The following is a 21,849-nucleotide window of genomic DNA, read 5'->3' on the forward strand; positions in this document are numbered from 1 at the left end:
GATCTGCCAGGAATCTGAAAATAAAGAATAGGCGTCTCTGACAAAGGGTCCAGGTAAAAAAGTCAGAAACAAGGCAGGACTAAGAAGTTGGTGACACAAAACCAGCAGCAGGAGTGAAGCTTAGCACAGAGCCAGCCAGCGCTCAGCTGAAAGCTCCTTCTTGCTTCTTGCTCAGAAGCTGCCTGGCTGGGCCTGAGCCCACCCTCCATCCCCACCCCCGTGGACAGCAGCAGGGACCCCAGGCTGGAGCAGTGGGGAGAGGTGCAGGACGCCCAGCACTTCCTGTGGGTTACCTTGGCCCCTCTGCCTCTTGTACCTTGAAACCAGTGCAGACCAGCCCTTGGCAAGATGTAACCACAGGAAGACCAAGGCTGTTATTTGAAGCAATCAATTATAATTAAAATTAATTTTGAGTCTCCTGTCGGTGGACAAATGTTACATACATCACTGTGATTCCAGTTTGCCTTAAATATGTCATCAATATTCAGCAGAAAGGGAGAATTGGTTAGAGATGAAAGATTATCAGTGACAGGCTCCATTTCTGCCGCTATAATAATATCTAATCGCTTACAGGTTCCGACTGCAAGGCTGTGACCCAGATACATCGTGTTTAATGTGAAAATGATGTTAAAATATTTGAAGCTATGTAGATGTATTTTAAACATAACGTTATTTGATAAAAAGGGCATAAATAACATGTTTCAGGGACTGAGGGACCTGCTTTAAATCTCTAATTACCCCACCTCTAATGTGTGAAGACAGTCATACACACACACACACACACACACACATGCATGCATATATACACACCCACATGTAAATACATACATATATACAAACATACATACATGTACACATATATGTATATGCATATACACAGAGACCTATTTATACACACACATGTAAATACTTATATAAACACATGCATGCACATGCATGTATGTATACATACGTGCATATGTATATACACACACCATAAACACATGCATAAATACACACATGCAGACATACGTTTGGAAAAGTCCCAGCCGATTATAACTTCTCAGCATTAAGCAATGGTTTGTTATGACCAGGTCTTTATGGGCCTGTTTCTTAACCAAAAATATGATTTTTGCCCTATTTCATGTAGTAAGGGCTTTTTTGAAAGAAATTGGAGGAATAGCAACGTATCTTTAATGCAGATTGAGTTTCTCAAAATGGCAGAGTTTATTACCCTCCTGGATGGGGTAGCATTGAGTTGTGATTATTATATAAACATTAATTGAGGTTTGATCACATTCCATTCATCCATGGCTAAATAGGTTTCTTTTTCCAATTATAAAAACAATTCATACACATTAAAGAAAATGTGTGCAGTGAAGAAAAGAGGGGGGAAATTGTCCAGGAGCACACCAAACAAATCAAACCCTGCTAACATTTTATTTCTATTTCCTTCAAATCTCTTTTCTCTATGCCTTGAAGTTGTTGGCTTTATTTTATAAAATAAAAATAGATTTATTGTTTTCTTTCTGATTCCTAAGACAGTATAAATATGTAGACAATTAAAGTGGTGCATAAAATCATAAATGGAAAAGTCAGTATCCCTCCAGATTCTGCCACCCAGCAGAAGCCCCATCCCTTCAGTTGCCCAGTGCCTTCCTAGACACATATCCAAATGCGTTCGATTATTTCATATAAACAGACTCTTAGGAGACTTGCTGCTTTGTAACCTGCTCTCCTTCACTTACAGTATGTCACAGAGATCTTTCCAAGTAAAGAAATTAAAAGTATAGTAACGCTTTGTAATGATCGTTTCAGATTCCATTGTTTTATAAGATCACTGTTGATCAGTTCCCTGCTGAAATCATTGGGTGGGGAGAAAATAAATTGTGTTTTAGGAAAGTAGCTCTCAGCATGGATTCACTGGAAAGGGGGCAGTCTGTAGGCAAAGATGAAACCGTTCAGGTGAGAAAAATTGTCAGGTCATGAAGTCGCAGCAGTAATGATACAGGTGCTAGCTCACCTTTACTTAGTTCCAATTAGGTACCAGACACTAATGCGTGACTTGTATTAACTCGGTCCTCACAGAAGCGCTGCAAGGTAGGCACACTTTTATTTCCATTTTACAGTGGTAGAAACTGAGGCACGGAGGTTAAATAACTTGTCCAAGGTCACACAACCGGAAAGTGACAGAATTAGGATCAAACCCAGGGATTTTTACCCAAAGCCTGTGATCTTAACCTCTGTACAACACTGTACAGAATCAGGGATGGAAAACAAAAGCTGCTGAGTGGATGCCAGGGGAATCAGATGAAGGAGTTGTTGAGAAGTATTCGGCCTATTTCCACACCTTTTCCTGTTTCCTCTTTAAAACTAGCTAAACTCATCTTCCCCAAAAAGTGGAGTTTTCAGTTCCACTCTGCTCTGCTGGTCCCCAAACAAGCCTACTGGGCTCGTTGTGCTGTGAATTGCCGAACTCCAGCAAGGGTGTTGCTTTTATTCGTAGAAGAGAGTAATTTCCTTTTTTATTGTATTTTATTCCTGTTTTTAGTTGATTTTCAGTGTTTCAGGTGTACGGCAAAGTGATTCAATTTTATGTATATATAAAACTGAATATATATAAATAGGTTATTACAAGATATTGAACATAGTTCCCTGTGCTATACAGTAGGTCCTTGTTGTCTATTTTATATATAGTAGTGTGTATCTGTTAATCCCCAACTGCTAATTTATCCCTCCTCCTCCACTTTCCCCTTTGGTAACCATAAGTTTGTTTTTACCTCTGTGAGTCTATTCCTTTTTGTAAATAAGTTCATTTGTATCATTTTTTTAGATTCCACATACAAGCAATATCACATATTTGTCTTTCTCTGTCTGACTGACTTCACTTAGTATGATAATCTCAAGGTCCATCCATGTTGCTGCAAATGGCATTATTTCATTCTTTTTTATGGCTGAGTAATAGTCCATTGTGTGTGTGTGTGTGTGTGTGTGTGTGTGTGTGTGTGTGTATCTCCCACATCTTCTTAAGATCTAACTGTTGTATGTTCTTGAGAGAGAACTGTCCTATGTTGACATGTATTATCTCACTTGGTCTCCTCAACGTTCCTATGAAGGAACCACCATCATCACCCCCTTTTACAGATGAAGCTCAGCAGATTCAGATTTTGTCTGAGCTCACAATTGGTGGGATGAGTAGAGCCAGCATCTGAATCAGGGTCTCTGAGTACCAAAGCCCTGTTATTTTCATGTACTACCCAATGTGAACATGAAATGGCTTTGGAATAACCAAGAAAACACACCCATCCTAGGAGAGAAACAGGGACGACAGTTTATACCTCCAGAGTCAGGTCCTGTCAGCCTTACCCAGCTGTGTCTCCAAGAAACACCAAGTCCTTGCAGTCTTGACCGCTTGGTTTTCGTGGTCAGTAACTGACCTATTGTTAACCACAAATCCCACTGGATTTCCCAACCTTCATACCTGAGCAATCTAGTTCTCCAAGCTTCTTCCTCCTTTTGACCCAGTTGCTGGACTCTGGCCGACTTCCAGCTGGTCGGCCTCCAAAGCCAACTGGGAGGATGGGGTTCAGCCAGTGGGCAGCTGGCGTTTCTGTGGATCCTTTGCCTGAGTGACCCCATATGTGCTTCAGGCCAGAAGCATCCTCTGGGCATCTCCCTATAGTCATTTGATACTATTCAGCCCCAACAGAAGGCACTGAGCTTTTCTAAAAGAATGGTTGGTACATATTAGTCTTCTTAATTGGCATCAGATTCAAAGTGAATCAGGTTTCAAGAAAATATGGCAGTGAGCCTCCATGTACTGCTTTATTTGCCTCCAACAATCTGTGTTTATTGCTTTTATAGTCACCTGAGATGAGGGCTTGATGTGAAAGAGGATGTCTGGGAATCCAGTTTCTGTTGCCAAGTCGTTCTCAGGTATCCGAGCAGCAGCTTGGAGTAGACTCTTGTGGCTGGAGGGGCGGATTCTCTTACTTCTTTTGCTTTTACTTTCACTGGCTCAGCGTGGAGGAGGGTGATACTTTCCTATTAATTTCACTGCTGTTTAGGATGGATGGTTTTCCCAACAGCCCACTGGGAGGCAGAGGATTAACTTGATAAGTGCTAACATCCCACCCAAGAAGGGCAGTTGTGCGAGGACCAGCCCCCCTCATTTCATGGCTGAGTAATATTCCACTGTACATATGTACCACATCTTCTTTATCCATTCTTCCTCCCAAGGACATTTAGGTTGCTTCCAAGTCTAGGCCCTTGGAAACAAGGCAGCACTAAACGTTGGGGTGCATGTGTCTTGTCGATTGATGGTTTTCCCAAGATATACACCCACAAGTGGAATTGCCATATCCTCTGTAGCTCTAATTTTTAGATTTTTAAGGAAACTCCATACTCTTCTTTCTGTGGGCTCAGCTCCTGCCCCCGTGTTCTCCTTCCTACCCAAGGGGGCACCCACTCTCCCTGCTGAAATATCTGCCTGCCTGTCTCAACTGATGCTGACTCATCAGTACTCACACTTATGTTGTCACAGAAAGAAAGAACCTGCCTGTCTCAACTGACACTGACTCATCAGTACTCACACTTATGTCGTCACAGAAAGAAAGAACCTGCCTGTCTCAACTTACGCTGACTCATCAGTACTCACACTTATGTCGTCACAGAAAGAAAGAACCTGCCTGTCTCAACTGACACTGACTCATCAGTACTCACACTTACGTCGTCACAGAAAGAAAGAACACCTCGTAGGCCTCATTTCAATAATTCCCAAACATACCTACTCAGCACACTTTATAAAGTATGGCAGTTGTCCTCAAGGAGCAGGCCATATAGTCACTGCCTCTCCTTCATCGTGGAAGGGAACGAGCCCCTCTCAGGAGGAGACCAGCAGAAGGGACCCCACGGGCTATGAGACAACAGGTCCTCGAGGTGCCCTTCCCACCTTGAAAGTACTGCTTCCTAGGAGCCCAGGGCTCGAGTGGAATGTGAGGAGGTGTCCTACAAGGAGGCATGGAGAAAGTGGGCTCTTCGTTTTTTTTAATTTTGGTAACAGACACACAACATAAAACTTAGCATCTTAACCATTCTTAAGTGTACCGTTCAGTGACATTAGGTTTCTTCTGCACCCATGAAACAAGAGCTCACTCTTCCCCACCATCCCAGCGCTTGCCAACCACTATCCCACTTGCTGCTTCCACGGATTTGACCACTCCAGATGCTTCATATAAGTGGGATCATACAGTATTTGCCCTTTTGTGTCTGAGCGTATTATCCTCAAGGTGGACTCTTGTATTTTTAAAGTGTGAAATATAGGTACAGAAAAGGGTATAATACATGCATATATGAGTTAATACATGTTGTAAAGCAAACACTCGTAAAAGCACTAACCAAGTCCACAACCGGACCATGGCCAGCACCCAGGGAAGCCCCGGTGAGCCTCGCCTGAACACAACTTGCCCTTCTTCCGCCATATTCATTAGCCTAGGGAAGAGGTCATCCTTGGTGCCCATAGCCGTGTGTAGGGCAGAACCACTGCTGGGCTGTGAGAGGAGCCCTGCGGGTGGGCGCTGTGACCCTCACGAAGGACCCTTGTGGGGATGTTCGGAGTGGACACTACGTGGTCTCTGACCACAAGGGGTCATACGTAGTCTTGTAGAATCAGCTTTAAAATACAGAAAGAGCCTACAAATGAAGAGAAATAAAAGCAGTCCAGTCTACATAGGAAATAGGCTTCATATGTGTCTTACAGGCTTCTATGTCACGCGGGAAGTGGAGCAATTAAATTTGGAGAAATAATATGTAAATGAGTTGTGTCCTTAGGGGGTCAGTAGTTCCAGTAAGAGCCAGTTTTCCATTTCTTTGTAAATTCATTCCATGGCATATCCTGATTTAGATTATCTACTTATCTATCTATGTCTATATACCTGCATAGATTGAGTTATCTATCTAGATAACTAGATCTGGTCATAGATCTGCTGGTAAATTCTCCTTGAACCAGTTGTAACATCTTCCTGCTTCCTTCATTAACTAAATAAAAATCTTTGACATTTGTTGCTCTTAAAAAAAAATGGAGAAATAGCAGTGAAGTTAAAAAAAAAAACAAACAGCTCTGTGGGGGGTTAGCTGATTGAATAGTAGAAGATGTTGGGGAAATTCTTTATTTCAAAGGCTCTGTTGATGGGAGATGAGAGTGCAGCCTTGTCTGAGATCGAAGTCCCTAACGAGAACATTCCAGAACCACTTGAGAGGCCCAGTGGTGGTAGATCACGGGGACCTGGTGGCATTCATCCTGAGGTTCTCAGGGATATAAAGCATGAAAGAGGAGGGATTCTGACAAGGAGCACAACAGATCCTGAGATAGCCTTGCGTCTAAAGATTAGGAGGCTCGAATGTGCTGCCTGCCTTTTAAAGCACAGCCCAGGGAAAGTCAGGGAGAACAGGGAGTGAACCTAACCTCCTTCAGAGGAGCCGACTGACAGCCCAGTGTGTGCAGAGGAGCCGTGGTTCGATTCTGTTGCAGCATCTTTCATTCGGGAAGCTCAAATGGCTTTACCCGCAGAGCCGCTTCGAGCTCCCTCTGCAGTAGCCGTGTGTGCACTGGCTCTGCCAGCACGTGCGAAAGCAGTGACACGTCCCAGTGCCCCAAGAACCCGCCCCCCCCCCACGACACGGGCAAACTCTGGACAGGGGCCTCTGGTGTTAAGCAAAATGGATTCTAGGAAACTAGTGCTTGGAGCAGGTCACCACGGGGAAGATTCCTGCCTGCCCGTGGGTCCTGGGTTGCTCTTGTCGGTTTGGGCAGCCAGTGTAAAGATGGTGAGAAGCAAAGCACGAGTGTGTGTCACCCAGCACGTCGTGATGACAGCAGCTGGCGTTATCCATCACTCGCTGTACACCGGGCTCTCTGCTCATCTCTTCCTGTGTGTTATGTTCACGCTCACCGTAACCCCATGGGGAGGCACTGTGAATCCCCATTTTGCAGCTCAGGAAAGGAAAGCCCAGAGAGACGAAGCAACTCGCCCGAAATCACAAGTGAGGGGTTCCAAGCGGCACCCCTGACCCCAGAGCCCACACGCGGGACCACTGCCCGCACATATTCTCCCTGAGCAGAGCAGGGAGACACGGCTCCCTCCAGGCTTCGCCCGTGTCCCACCCACTTTATCCCCACTCTCCGGGTAAATGTACTGAGCCCAGGCTAATCGTAAGGCACAGACAGGAAACGATACGACCGTCTGTCCGGAACTGGAGTGAGAAGCCCCATCAATGAAGGAGAGTTAGAAGCTCGACACGGATCTCCCTCTAGCCCCACTGTTGGACACAGAACATTCCTCCAAGGAGGGCTGAACCAGAGGGATCAGCTGAAACGCTGGCTCTCACTCAGCACGTCAAGCCAAGGAACCGGTTCAAATCGACAGTTCGTCCAGTGACCTTGCGTCAGACGGTCTGTCACCTGCAGGCTCCCTGGCTCTTGCCTCAGTCTGGGGGTATCATTTCTCACCCACTAACCCAAATGAAATGTCGGCAGTTTAGAGGCAGGAGCTCCCACTGCCCTGCGTCAGGGGAAGAGTGGTTTGCAAAGTGCTCTCCCCAGACCACCTCTCAGAGACCACACTCCTTCCCCCTCGGAGCAGCTGGCCTTTATCTGCCAAATATTGGGTTTGGGTGTAAGCTTTCATTGGAAGAAAGGGCTCCTCTGCTTCAAAGAACATTCATTTAGGAAAACAATTTTTAAAGGACATATTTTTTAAAAAAACAAAAAGTTCACTTTTGACTCATTTAAAAGATATTTGGGGGAAATTCTGCGATGTTCCAGACCCTGATATAGGGGTCAGGGGTAGGACAGTGAGCAAAACAGGAAAATCCATGCCCTTATAGAGGTTGTAGCACTTTCCTTTTTAAAATTTAGATTTCAAGGAAATTATTGAGATGTCTCAGTAGCATTTATGGAGAAAATTTTCCATTCAGAAAAAATGTTTACTGTAGCTAACTGGGCCACCATCACGACCCCTATACAGTACTTGGTGTGTGTCAGCAGTTTGTGTTTTTGTTTAATCATTAAAACAGCCCAGTGTGAGGCAGGCGCTGTCATCCCTCCTTCAGGTGAGTGGCCGAGGCTTGGTGGTGTAACTGAGTGGCCTGGGGTCACGTGGCTGATGGGGACAGACTTGCTCCACCGGCCGATGCCCTCAGGGCAGGGGGAGAGAACTCTGGGTCAATGACTGAGGTTAGAATCATGTCCACATCTCCTGGGAGGCTGGGCCATGGTTTATAACCATCATTTGTCAAGGTGGATGTCACAGGCAACCTTCAGAATCTCAGGGCTCACATGTGATTTAGTGAAGTTGTTGAACTTCCAGTCCAAGAAATCAAGAAATCATTCCACTGTGATTCACAGGACTCTAGGTAAAAGTTTCAAACCTCTGCCAATGCTTCACATCTGTAAATGATCAAAGAGTACGTTAATGAGATTTCCTGTAAAACGCAAAGGATTATAAAAACCCTTCCCTGTCTTAAGAGCAAGAATGTAGGCGTGTAGTATTTAATTCTCCGTTTATCTTTAAAGCAGCTTGGATGTGGAATACCTCTCTGTAATGTGCTTAACATGGTGGGGCTCTGAGCAGCCTGACGGATAGCTCTTGTTAATTGCTGGGTTTTTTTTCCTTTTGCAGATGATCATTCCCGGGTGAGGCTGCAGACCATAGAAGGAGACAACAACTCAGACTATATCAACGGAAACTATATCGATGTATGTATTTTGAAACTGTCAGTAAACCCGTGTGTTCTGACACGTAGCACCCCGTGTGTCTGCTCTAAGACGCGTGGACACAGGCTGGTCCAACCCTGGGAGCAAACACATGCCCTGTCCCATACACGCAGAACTCGATGGTGGAGACATGTCAGCCTCGGGCTGGTGAGCTCCCCGTGACGTTCCCTGCCTCCTTTGCCATCCCACGCTTCTGTGGACTAAGAAAATGGTATTTCCATTTTTTTGTCAACAGCTTGGATTATTTGACACTTAAAAAAGTCTGCTTGCATATTAATAGGACAAAACTCTCTAATTCCTAATTTGATGATTTACCATCTCTTGTCATCATAGCACTTTCAAGTTGCCTTCAAAGTCATCTGCAGCTGTTAGCCAGGACCTCTGATGCATGCAAGACGTGTCATTAAATATGTAGGCTGCTTAATTATTGAAGCCTGCTCCTTTGTTCATTCTGCATCATGTTAACTTAATGTCTTACATTAGAATAAATTCTTTGGGAGACAGCATGTTTTCACTTGAAAGAATGAATGAAATCAAAAGTGTAGAGTGAAAATCAAGGGAAAGTTGCTGTTACCTCCAAGGCCCAAGTTTACATTAAACAGATCTCAGTTCCCAAGGCATCCTCTGTGCTTGGCCTTCATACTGTTTCTTAATCCATCGGTACTTCCTTGCACAAGTTTTATTCAGATATGTGGATTCCTTTCTTGTCTTGGTTGAGTATTACTAAAAATACTAGCATTACAATCTCTAAGAGTTATCTGAAAATGACTACGAGAATGTTATGTGTAGTGCTTCTTGGGAGGGTTTGGCATTTGGGGGTTATAGATTTGAGGCCTGACAGAGGATTATTTGAAGACTAATTCATATCTCAGTCTTCAAACAAAGACCCCTAGGCTCTACATTTGATAATGACCAAAAACATAACCAATCCAAGGTAGAAGTTTTATTAAAGCAAAGTTTCCTCCAAAGGCACATAACACTTATCACTTTATTTGGGAAATATTTAGGGAGTGCCTCACAGGAGTACTCAGAGGTGCCCAAGACCTTGTACCTTCTCCCTGAGGCCTCACAGCTTAGGAGCTGAAGTAAGGACCGTCTTCACTCTGACACTTGTTCCCTGGGGAGAGTCCGGGAGAACCCTGTTCACACCACAGTCCCAGCTCCCACAGCCCTCTGGGTCCTTGAGCAGAGGGACAGTGTCCAGGTCCTGCTGTACCCCTGCCCCTGACACAGGCCTCAGATGCTGTTAAGTCCTCAGCATCTGCTGAACCACCCTCTGAGGAGTGGCTGTGATCAGATCAGGCTTTGTCCTGGAGGCCATTTGAACTAAGCTCTAAAGGACGGCTGGGTAGAGACACAGAGGAGGGAGGACCTAAAAGTAATGAAAATACCAGATTCATTAGTTCTCGTTTTAACAGAGAAAAGAGTCAGAATTCAGGGCCCCTTTTCACTTAGTCAATGAGATTTTATTGAGCACCTGTTACAGGTCAGTAACTGTTTGAGGCACTGGTGTTGTAACTGTGCACAATTCAAACCAAAACCAAAAAGAAAGCTCTGACATAAGGGACCTGATGATCTAACCGGGAGGAAGAGACCACAAATGAAACAAGTCGGTTAAGTCTCTCTGGTGTCGTAGACGGTAGGAGGAACACAGTGGCGGTGGAGTGTCAACTCCACCGAGAAAGTGGGGGTCTGGGCCGGGGGGATATCTGGGGACTGAGCCTCCAGGCCGAGAGGCAGCCCAGGAAAAGGCCTGGCTGTGGAGCATGCCCGGCAGCTGTGGAGGAGTGAGGGATCTGGAAGCCGGGAGGAGGACGAACTGTAGGTCGGCTGGGGGGGGCGGGGTCAAAGCGAGGAGGCCTGCTAGGTGGCTGAGGGTGGCCTGGCCCGGGGCAGGCAGCCAGAGGGAGGGAGGTGGGAGGATTCTGGGTCTGGGCTGAGGTGGAGGCTGGGGAAGGAGGGGCCCGCATGCCTTCAGGAGGTGGGGTCACTGTTACCTGCACAGGACTGTGGTGGAGCGGACTCGGAGTGGGGAGGAAATGAGGAGCTGGGTTTATATGTGTTCAACTTTAAATGTGCATCAGACGTCTGAGGGGAGGGGAGTCGGCACTGGTTCGCCCCAGGGTTTCAGGGCAGAGGCGCGGCAGGAGGTGAGGATGTGGGGCTCCCAGGACACCAGGTGCCGACGGCTGTGAGGCTGGAGGAGCTCATCAGGGGAGTGGGGTAGACAGAGGAGAGTCCAGACACAGGGCGTCCCAGCATCGCCACCAGGGAAAGCAGGAGGGAATGAAGGAATGAAGAGCGGGAACTGCGGCCAGGCAGGGAGAAAGCCAGAGCGTCTCATCCGGAGGCCAACGAAGAAGGCATTTCGGGGGTTCAGTTGTGTTCATGCTGCTGGCAGGTCAAGTAGGGGAGGCCCGGGAACTGCCCTTGTGCTCAGCATCAGAGGTCTCCATGGACCGTGCCGGCCCCCATCTCCCAGCACCTTGCAGACTGACACATACGGTGATGAGTCCAACCAGGCCTTGCTGCGTGGAGCTTACCAGCTGGCAGGAAGTGACTCATCATCTGAATAAGCCTCCTTCATGTCTGTTGTGACTCTATGTCAGACACCTGCAGCAGGCCAGTTGTACAAAAGAATGTGTTTGCTTTGCTTGTTCACTCTTGTAGACTTGCTTTTAAGAGCAAAAAGATCTAACAGATACTCATCTAAGTGGTCTGAGAAATTGGTATTTACTCTCCAAGTATCTTGATTCTCTTTTTCAGCTGGTTTTGGGCATAGTATTTTGGGGCATCTCAGGGGACAGAAAGGGGAAGTATTAAGGTCCGTGGTGATATTATATGTTACCTGTGTGTCATTTTCTCTAAATTGGCTTAACCTTTCCCAGATATCGATCCTGTGATGTCCCTTGTTTCCTTCTTGCTTTGGTCCCAGTTTTCATCTTTCCCCCTTCTAGTAGGGTCATGATAAAAGGAAGGGGTCTTGCAGAACTTCTACCTCTTTAAATTCCTGGTCCTTGCTACAGCATCATGTCTTGGTATTAGCAGTGTTTAAAAATGGTGTTTGGTATTACTATTGATATAACTGCCTATATTGATGTAACAGAATATGCGTTAAAGCTTTGTCACATTGCCAATAACATCCCAAACACAGATGAAATCCTGTTGCACATTCCTAGCCGGTTTACACTCTAATCAGAGTTGTGGTCATGTTATTTCAGAAAATCCATAAGTTGTTAGTGTTTTCTGCTCATCCATCATCTCGTAGCCTGGGTGTGATTAAGTTACTCACCCACTCCCCACCGTGCAGGCATCAGGACTGTTATATTCGATGCACCTTGGCTCATTAAGAGGTGCTCAGTGGTCCCAGGTCTGGTCATGTAACTTTCAAACGATGCAGCTATTGGTATCTGTAGGTGCATCATTTTGGCAAACTTAGCATGTGATTTCTGTGCTGCTTATTGATTTTTCAGTTTGTCAAATATTCTTTCTCATTTATTTTTAGGGTTATCATCGACCCAATCATTATATTGCTACGCAAGGTAAGTTGATTCCAGCTTTGATGTCTTTCTCTGTTTGTTTGCCCGCTCTGTCATTTCATACCCAGCCCACCCTCCCTAGGAGCTCTGTTGCACAGTGCCGTAGCCCCGACGATTGCCGTGTTAGCCATCAACACATGCACCCTGGTTTCCCATCAGAGGTCCTGGTGATGTAATCATTCGGTTAGAACTTCCTGTTGAGATCATTAGAAGAAATGTGTTCATCAGTTAATTATTGAATCAACTCTGTCTGCCTTAGCAATTAATCTGACATTTGCAAAAATTGATATATAGATATTCATTGAATAAATAGGTACTGAATAAAGACCTGAGCTGGTCACTGCTGGGAATGCAAGCCGAATCCAGCAAGCACCCGTCTCACATTGGTGTGGGTCAGTGGGGAGGACATCTGCACACGCAGTATCACTTAAAACCTTGTGTGCAAGGTACAGATAACAGGTTTGGGAGACTCGGACAAGAAAGAGGTGGCTTTTGGGTGGGATGATTCAAAAACAGCTTTGTGGGGAGAAAACATCTAATTGAGAGAGACATCACGAGCAAAGTTCTGAAAGCAGCGAGTCAGTGCTCCTGGGTAGAAAGCGGTTGGTGGCTCACTTTGGCTAAAGGAAACAGAAAGAAAGTCAGAGGAACGTGTTGGGGAAGTTCATGGCGTGGTTTTGTTCTTTTTTTAATTGATTTTATTCAAGTATAGTTGTTTACAATATTGTGTTCATTTCTGCTATTGAATCACAAAGTGATTCAACTGTACATATATATACATGGCGCGGTTTTTGTACCCCCCCCAGCGATGGGGCGGGTCATCTGTGGAGGGTGAGAATCGTGGGAGATCTGAGGATTTCAGGAAGAGGCATTGTCAGGGATGAGTTGGTGAGTCAATACAAGGTGAACCAAAGAAGTGCTGGGAAGCAGAGAGGACCTGCTAGGGTTAAAGAGTTAGGGATGAATAGAGAATAGTGCTCTCCCTTTTATTATTTTATCATCGTTTCTGGTAATGCATCATATCCCAAAAACAGGAACAGGGAAATCTGAAGGATGCAACCTGCCAACATTTAGGGGTTGGCCGGGGGTTGCCCAAGAGCAAGTCAAAGGAGCAAGGGAATCAAGGATGACAAGAAATCATGGATGGAAAAGTCTCAGCTTGGAGGCGGGTAGGTCAGAGGTGTCCAGTGCGCCACGAGGAGAAGGAAGGCGCTAAAGGATTGAGGCCAATTCAGTGAATGAGTCACGAGGTAGAAGAGGCGGTCGTAGCCAGAGACCAGAATCCCAACACTTAGAGCAGCAGCAGCCGGTAGAACTTCCTGCATTGGTGGAAATCTTCTCTGTCTGTGCCATCCAGTATGGTAGCCGCTAGTCATTCGTGGCCACTGTTACTCAAAATGTATGCACTGCGGGACTTCCCTGGTGGCGCAGTGGTTGAGAGTCCGCCTGCCGATGCAGGGGACACGGGTTCGTGACTCGGTCTGGGAGGATCCCACGTGCCGCGGAGCGGCTGGGCCCGTGAGCCATGGCCGCTGAGCCTGCGCGTCCAGAGCCTGTGCTCCGCAACGGGAGAGGCCACAACAGTGAGAGGCCCGCGTACCGCAAAAAAAAAAAAAAAAAAAAAAAAAAAAATGTATGCCCTGTGAATGAGGAACTGAATTTGAAGTTTTAATATTGACTTAAAGAGCTACATTTGGCTTTTCTGCACTGGTGGTGTTGGGCACCAGAGCTCTGGGGTGGACAGACTCTGGGTGTAGCCAAAATGGAGCCTTACCCTCAGTCCCCACGGCCACAGCAAAAGCCTGGTGGTACCACTCGTAGAGCCCAGTCTTACGTCACCACTTATAATTCTACACCCAGGTCCAGTGTGTTTCCTTCCCTGGAATGATGTCAGTAAAGTCTCCTTCCAAGGTCGCCTTGCAGTCAGAAGAAACACCGCACAGACAGTGCCCGGTGTGAGCCTGGCACAAGGCAGGCCCTTGTTAGGAGGTGCTAAGGGCTTCAGAGAGCAAGGGCCCAGCTTGTCTCACATCTAGACAGAACGAGGACGTGTTTCCGGACCTCTGAGTCCAACCCTGGGAGCTTCCAAACCGAACTAACCAATGCCTGTGGAGGAACCATCACTAGTGCTTCACAGGATCCGCAAGGCTTTCAGAATGCCCCCAAGTCAGGGTCCTAACAGCTCTGATTTCATACACCTGAAGATTATTTGAAATTTGCAGTTTTTACAAATTTACATGAAAATTTTATTGCAAAATATACAAAACGCTCCAGAGTTCTTGATTAGCAGCCCACGTTTTCATAGAAAGTATAAGCAAAAAATTAAATCTGATTCAAATTTTCACAGTTTTCACTGTAGATTCATGTGACTCAACAGCCAGCAGAAGTAGAGATTGAAACCCGCAAAGCCCTACATGGGTCCCCTCCCTTCGTTCATTCTCTCTGCCCCTCTGTCCCCGAGGGAGGTCACGACACTTAACTGCTTAGCAGTCGTCCATGGCAGCCTTCAACCTCTCAAGTATTCATGAGCAAATATACTTGTAGGCAGCTGAGAAGTAGCAAATGTAACGTTTGCAGGAGACCACCACGGTGCCTTTAGCAGAGAAGGGTACCCCGCTGTTCACAGAGCGTGGCCCTTTCCTCGGTGCTGGGTGGGCTACAGGTTGGACGCCACGACCAGGCAGTCCTTCCATCGCTATTATTGGTGCAGCAGGAGGAGGAAGGAGTGAGCAGATTTTTAATCTAATATTCAGTCCAGACAGTACCCATCATGTTATGAGTCATACCTTCGGACCGTGACGTGCAGATTGATAAGTCAGAATGTCTTTTCTAGGGTATGCCGCAAGCGCAGTGTAACTGGTGGCCTCGGGTTGCCGGTAATAAAGATTTCTGCTCGCCTGCAGTAATTGACCTGGGCAAGGTAAATAGAACATGCTCGTGGGTAGCTTTCATTAAAAAAACAAAAACCACAAACAAGCTGATTCTCAAAGTCCAGCAAAAAGGGTGATGAAGTCTAACAGGCAGGTGCAGTTTTTGAATCCCTCCTTTGCTCTTTTTTTTCGTCTCTATTTTGCACTGAGATGAGTCTTTAAAATCACTTCACGGCAGGAACCCCTGAAACTACATGAATGGTCCATTTTCCTGACAACTGGTTTTATGCCCAAGAGTTGGAAATACATAGATTTCTAGCAAGTCCCTTCAATGCAGAGGGCGTGTCATGAATTTATCCCTTCAGCCTCTCCCCCTCCCTCAACTTTATTGATTTTTTTCCACCAGTAACTGACTTTGACCTTTGATGATAATGGTAATGTTTCTGCAAATTGAAGGGACCGCATTCAAGCCAGACCGGTGGCTTTTTGAGTGTGTTCTTCCCGTCTCCCCACCCTTTAATTGTTTTCCATCTGGCAGCTAATATATTGATGATCCGGTATGCACTTCATCACATCTGCCTGGCCAGCCATTAATACAAGTATAACACTCAGCACTTAACGACTTGGCGTGCCAGGGGTCAGAGGAGAGGAACTCACGTCTGTGGCTGCTTCGTCCACACAAAGAGGCGGGGCAGAGCTGGGATTTCGAAAGCTGGTTCATGGAGAGAGGCAGTACACAGGCAGGTAGGGTCACCCAGAACGGATCGTAATCCTCCAAGACGATTCGGGAGAACGCCTGCCAGCCACGCGGTGCGAGAACGAGAAGCGTTCTCTTCATCGTTGTTTACGTTTATTTTTCAAACTGACTTCAAGGGTCCTGCTTCAGAGAACTCAGGAAAGACAGTGTGAGGCAGTTGTGGAAGAAATGGCTGTAAGTCTGGGATGGACATGGCTGTCCAGCGCCGCATCCCTCTGCCTCACTTCCAAGCTCATCTGTGGGCTGGAGATGCACAGAAGCACGGGGAGATACTACCCAGAGGATAGGAAATCCGGGGGGGCACATCGCAGTCACGGGGTAGGGCACCCGCGCTTGGCCGGGTTTCAGAGGAGCCGGACGGGGGGTAGAGGGGGAGGCAGGTCTTCATCCAGAGGATGGACCGAGTGGGAGGACACCCAAGGTCCAGGAGGAGCACAGCCCCTGGCAGTGGTCAGGAGGGAGACCGCCTGAGGGGGAAGGGTCTTCATCCACGGCATCTTGGGTCTTCTGGGTTGCTTCTTGAAATGGATCGTCGCTCAGGACAAATTCACACAGACACACAATTTTACACAGAAGTTCAGGCATTCTCCAACTTACTAAAATCCAGCCTGAAAGATCTATACCCCCTAGATTAAGACCCCTGAATTAGAGGGGTTAAGAACAAAGAACTGACAGGTAAAGTGAGGACACATTAAAAGGCTTTGAATAAGGAGCATTATTTAATGAAAGGCAGGGAGGGAAAAAGGAAGGATGTTTCTACGCCATGTGGTGGTGAAAACAGTGCTTTTTAAAGAAGATTAATTAGTGTGGAATTATCCTGGAGAGAAAAACCTGCAAACAAAGATAACAGGGAGTAACCACAAGCAAATTTGGGATAGAAATGAATGACCCAGACAACAGGAATGGCAGGGGGCAGTTGTAGTTTTTATTTTACTCAACAATCCAGGTTGCATACAACTAAAGTATGTTTTCTAATATTAAATATGTTCTAGTGTCAAAACTGTTGATTTTTAAGTGTGATTCCTTCTCATTTAAGAAAAAAACAGTAGATACATATTCTTTCTGTATTCGTACTTTGGGTTTATATAGTACTTTCCTTTCTGAAACTTGGCATTTTTCTTTGTCCATCATTCAGTAAATATTAAGTGCCTTTTATGTACTAGGCTTTGTGCTGTAACTAATTTAATGTATTTTCTGTCCTCTGACCATTTAAGATATTACTCGTCTCATTTCATAAATAGATTTGAGGCCCATGGGGAGAACTAACACGTAGCTGAGTGCCTGTGCCTTGCATCAGGGGTCTGCAAGCATCTCTGTAGTGGCTGGTGGGGTGGGATAATGTACGATCCCCACCTTGCACTGCGTGCTGCCACTTCTGTGGGCCTCATGAAGCTCACCCCCCAAAGTCACGTGGTGAATCTTTCACAAAATGAGTCTAGGATCCAACCTCTTCCTCCTAAGTTGTGCTGCATCTCAAAAAGCAAATTTTCTATGATACGTTCATACCTGAAAATATTTCTTAATTAAAATTGTCTTAAATGTCCTGAAATATGACACTGAGCGTTTGGAGTCGCCTTGTTCCCAGCTGGGCATCTGGGCATCTGGAAGACACCCTGGTCCAGGGCTTAGCTGATCCAAGGAGTTAATGCTGATGGTAACAAAGAGACTCTGCATGGCAAGATCAAGGCCGAGCTCAGAACTCTAGTTGGGTGGCCAACCCTGTTGAATTAGCACAATTCAGAAAAAAAGAAACGGTAAAGTGGGTGTCGGGGCACCTATACGCAAGGAGAGTAAATTATATGGATTTTAACAATCTAGAATTTAAAAGATGTTCATCTTTCCTGCCCAGAGACTCTGAACGCTCAGTGTCACATTTCAGGACTCCAAGTCACGCTGGCATAGACCCAGGAACTGAGAGAGACTTACTGTCCATCGGACAGAACTGCCCTCAGCCTGGCAAGGGTAGTCTGTGTCTCAGGCCAGCCAGAGAGGAAGATGCTTCAGCAGAAGGCTGCTTCATGGCCTGGCATCCACAGAAGGGCCACAGGGTTCATCCACCGCTCCACAAGCGCCTACTCACGGCCTGGTGGAGGGCGGGCACGAAGCAGATGCCCAGTGGGACGGCAGGAGCGCGGGAGGGAGTGAAGGGGTGAGCAGATGCGTGAATGGGGAGCTGCCACGTGCCCAGCACCAACCAGGCAGTAGAATACTCCATCCAAGCCAAACGGCACCTCCGCTGGCCTGACACGGTGTCTACTGACCTGGATGGACTTTTAGCTCCAGTATCTGTGACTGTGTCTGTTCTAAGTTAAGGGCTGGTCACCTCCTGTTCTCATGAACACTTTTTCTTTCAACATGTCAGTAAGTCAAGGCACTGTTTTTGGAGACTGTCCACTTTGTCGAAGTCACTTTGCTCAGCTCCACGTTGACTCTGCTCATGCACATATGGCCCCCCAACTACACCTTAGATAGTCAGTCTTATTTGTCCATAATTATAAGCTGTTACTAATTTGGAAAAGAGAAACCTAAAGCAAATTTCCTCCAGAGACTTTGAGCTAGGGGCAGACTCTTACATGAAAATAATAAAAACGTGGGGTGTGAAGGTTTACAGTGGAAATACCTCCTATCCTCCACTACTGCAGAACAGTTGGAACTTTGCTACAGTGACTCCATTCCGTTTACTTTTCATTTGTGTTTCTTCTGCATTTCTTCCACATACCCTGTGTGGCATGAACATTGTTAATAAGGATTTTCAGAAAGATGAATATGGGTTAAATTTTCCCGGGCGTCTGAAGCAGTAATTACCAGGACCTAGAAGCGCACACTGCTGCCCTCAGCAAGTTGAGACTTGCCAGAGGGTCAGTGCAAGTTCTACACACTCTGTAAAGAGCTTTTGTCTCCTGGGTTCTGACCTCCAGGTGGAGATGAGCACTTGAAATTATTTCTCAGTAGAATTGAAAGGAAACATTTTTTTAAATCAAAAGCTAAGCCCTCAGTAAACAACTTTTGTTTTTATTCCTTCCTCCAAGCACCAGCTCCGCGCACACCTCAAGTACAAATTCTCCATTAGCAGCTATTGTTCTTCCTGGCTAAGGTGTTGCCGCATTGTCAGTGGGTTGTAGGTTATGTTTGGATTCACTTATCATATCCTATTAGAGGTTGATTTAAAAGTATTGCCCGGTAAACTGGAGTATGCTCTAGTTTCCAAACTTAAATAGGGAGGCTTTGAGGAAGTGTGATTTATACCTAGAGAAACAAGTGACCTCTGAGGAGGTCTAGGTATTCCCAACACCCAGGGCCAAGGTCTCCATGCAGGGCCCACCTTCATCTTACTCTCCATCTGCAGGTTTCCAAGGGAAAATGAACAATTTCAAGAAAACAGCTTATCCACAAACTTCCTTTAAAACAATAGTTTTTCTTCACCAGATTAATTTCAAAAGTTACTGGCCAATTAGCCAAAAGGTCGGATCACAGACATGGCTCAGCCCTGTGCTCTTAATAAACTCTTTCATTAGAAGTGAGAACGTTTAAAGGCAGCTTGCATGTTAAAAGATGAAACCAAAAATAGATCATGTTAGGTACCATCCTTCAGGGTTGTCACAGATGCTGTGGCGGAAACATATCCCTCAAGGAACAGAACCTAAGTCGATACAGAATAATTAGAAGACAAATGCTGTCTCACAGGTACTGGGTCCTCAACTGCCTGGAAACATGCTTTTTAAATCTTTCAGAGTAATTTGGAAGTGTTCCTGATTTGAAGTAGAAAAATGATACCATCTTTTAGAGATGGTAGAAACTTTAAAAAACCTTTAAGTCCAGCTCTCTTGTTTTGTAATTGAAACAGTTGAAACTTAAGGCACAAATAGATTTAAGTGACTCTCATCATGTCAGTTCAAATGAGTCACGATTGCAAAAGGATTTGCGAACTGTATGGGTGAACATTCATGTTTGAATAGTGCGTACGCCGTGTTCAACTTAGGAGGAACATCATGTGTTTCCAGCCTCCTGAGGGGCCTTGGTTAACAGTGAGGAAAACGTAGGAGGTCACATCTTTCTTCCAGGTTCCGTCCTGAAAGGACAGAGCTGTGACACACCCCCCAGGTGCTTTCTCTGGGGCTGGCCTACCCCGGCCTTCACCCCTCTTTGCAAAGCCAAGCTGTTCCTTTCAGGCATAGTTCATCGAAAATTGAACCAATATTTCTGTGCCTCTACCAAGTGCCTGCTAAGTACAGGGCTGGGCATAGAGCATTGGCTCGGGAGTTACACAGTGTGCCATGTATATAAGCAACCAGCTGCTACCAATCTGTGAGTTTACAGCAACGTCAGATTTGGGCGGTATTTTAGCTGTTTCTCTCTCCCAGCCCTAAACCATTGAGCAGGTGGAGAAGTGAGGCCTGATTTTGCCCTAGAACCACACTCTTCCTGCGTCTCGGGACCAGGGTCCTTTATCACCCATCGATAGGGTTTTGGACAAGTTTCTCAAGGCAGCAAACTTGAGGAAGTTTCTAGCCACTGCCAGTTCTTTTTCTCGCCTTCTCACTCAAAGGGATGCTTCTGGAGATCTCCCAGTGCCGTCGAAAACTTGAGATAGCCTGCGCTCCGCCGTGCCTAGGGTGTCAGCTTACCTCTACTTTATTAATTTATCATATTCATTCTCTTTTTCTTAAATAAAAATGGATCCCACTTGTGTACTGAAAAAAAGCTTAATGAAAGAAGATAGTGAGTCATGCAAGCTTTTATTTCTCTGGCAGTGGCCCCTGAAACATATGGAGGTTTTCCCCTTCTCGCTTTGCTTCTCCTTGACAGAAGGCAGGCAGATCCTTTGGGTCACCCAAGCCCTCCACTCTGAAGGCTGCCATTCTTTCTTTTCTCCTTGATGGCCTTCTCTCCGTGCCCCTCTTGAGAGCGTGAACAAGCACTCAGGATGAGTGCACGAGGGTTCTCTTTGGAGACAGGCCTGATGGATGCTCTGTGACTCCGCCAGCAAGAGGCTCTTGTAATGTGAACATTTGTCATGTTCCTCCCTTCCGAGGCTGCAAACGCTTTCTCGTCCGCCTCCTCGCAGCTCTTCGCGCAGTATCTCCATCAAGCCTGTCGCGGGGATCAGGGACCAGTGGGAATGCATCTCGTCTCTGGATCTGAGACTGGACCCTTGCCACACGCTGCCCACCACCCCGCCGTTGTCTTCTATACACAAGTTCCTCTTTGGAGGCCTTGTCTTTGCCGCCACTCAAATATGACTTATCTGCCTTTATCTTTCAGTTTCCATGTCAAGAATAATAGCAGCCTTTGCATTCCCATTCACAGGGGCACCACTGCAAGCTGGAAATGTTTATGTAACTGCTAGGGTGGCGTGATTCTAGAGGAGGGCTGAGTATAGTCCAAAAGGAACAAAAGCCAAGTAACGGTTCATTTAGGTAGACGGGGCTTCCAGAAATGCTTTGGAACATTCTAGTCCTGCCAGGAGTCACCCTGTTACTGGTTCTGTTCACAAATAGTCCTTTGCTTAGGTAACATGGTCACAATCAAATCTTTGAAACCTAAAGATTTTATTTGGCCGTAAAATTGCTTCCATATACAAATATGTTTTATGTCAGTGACTAGGACAAGGCTTTTTCCCCTGCAAGAGGCAGTAGAGCAGAGTGGTTAGTTAGAGTGTAGACACTGAAGTTACACTGCTGAGGCTCAGATTCCAGCTCTGCCAGCAACCTCTCAGTAAGTATTAGCTAAAATTCTTACCATTATTCCATTGATTCCAAAAACACATCGCTCAAAGCACATAGGTAGTCAGGCTTTAACCCAAGTATAGCGTATGCTCGTGTCATTTTCATAAAAGCTAATACATGCTACACCTGTTAGTGCTTCTTCCAGGATGTACCAAAGGGAACCACTTACATTTTCGCCAGCATCCTGCATCCCCCTCCAGACTGC

The 21,849-nt window shown here is 46.1% G+C and overlaps 1 protein-coding gene across 2 annotated transcripts in view; it reads left to right on the forward strand.

Moving 5' to 3' along the window:
* PTPRM (protein tyrosine phosphatase receptor type M) overlaps window positions 1-21,849 on the forward strand; it is a 753,685-nt gene that overhangs the window by 658,054 nt on the left and 73,782 nt on the right. For both annotated transcript variants that reach the window (XM_060121788.1, XM_060121789.1), the window contains exons 19-20: window positions 8,658-8,734; window positions 12,258-12,294. In XM_060121788.1, the coding sequence (XP_059977771.1) occupies window positions 8,658-8,734; window positions 12,258-12,294 (114 nt within the window). The remainder of the gene's footprint in view (window positions 1-8,657; window positions 8,735-12,257; window positions 12,295-21,849) is intronic.

The sequence above is a fragment of the Lagenorhynchus albirostris genome, chromosome 14, assembly GCF_949774975.1.
Source record: "Lagenorhynchus albirostris chromosome 14, mLagAlb1.1, whole genome shotgun sequence".
In the NCBI taxonomy this organism is placed as follows: Eukaryota; Metazoa; Chordata; class Mammalia; order Artiodactyla; family Delphinidae; genus Lagenorhynchus; species Lagenorhynchus albirostris.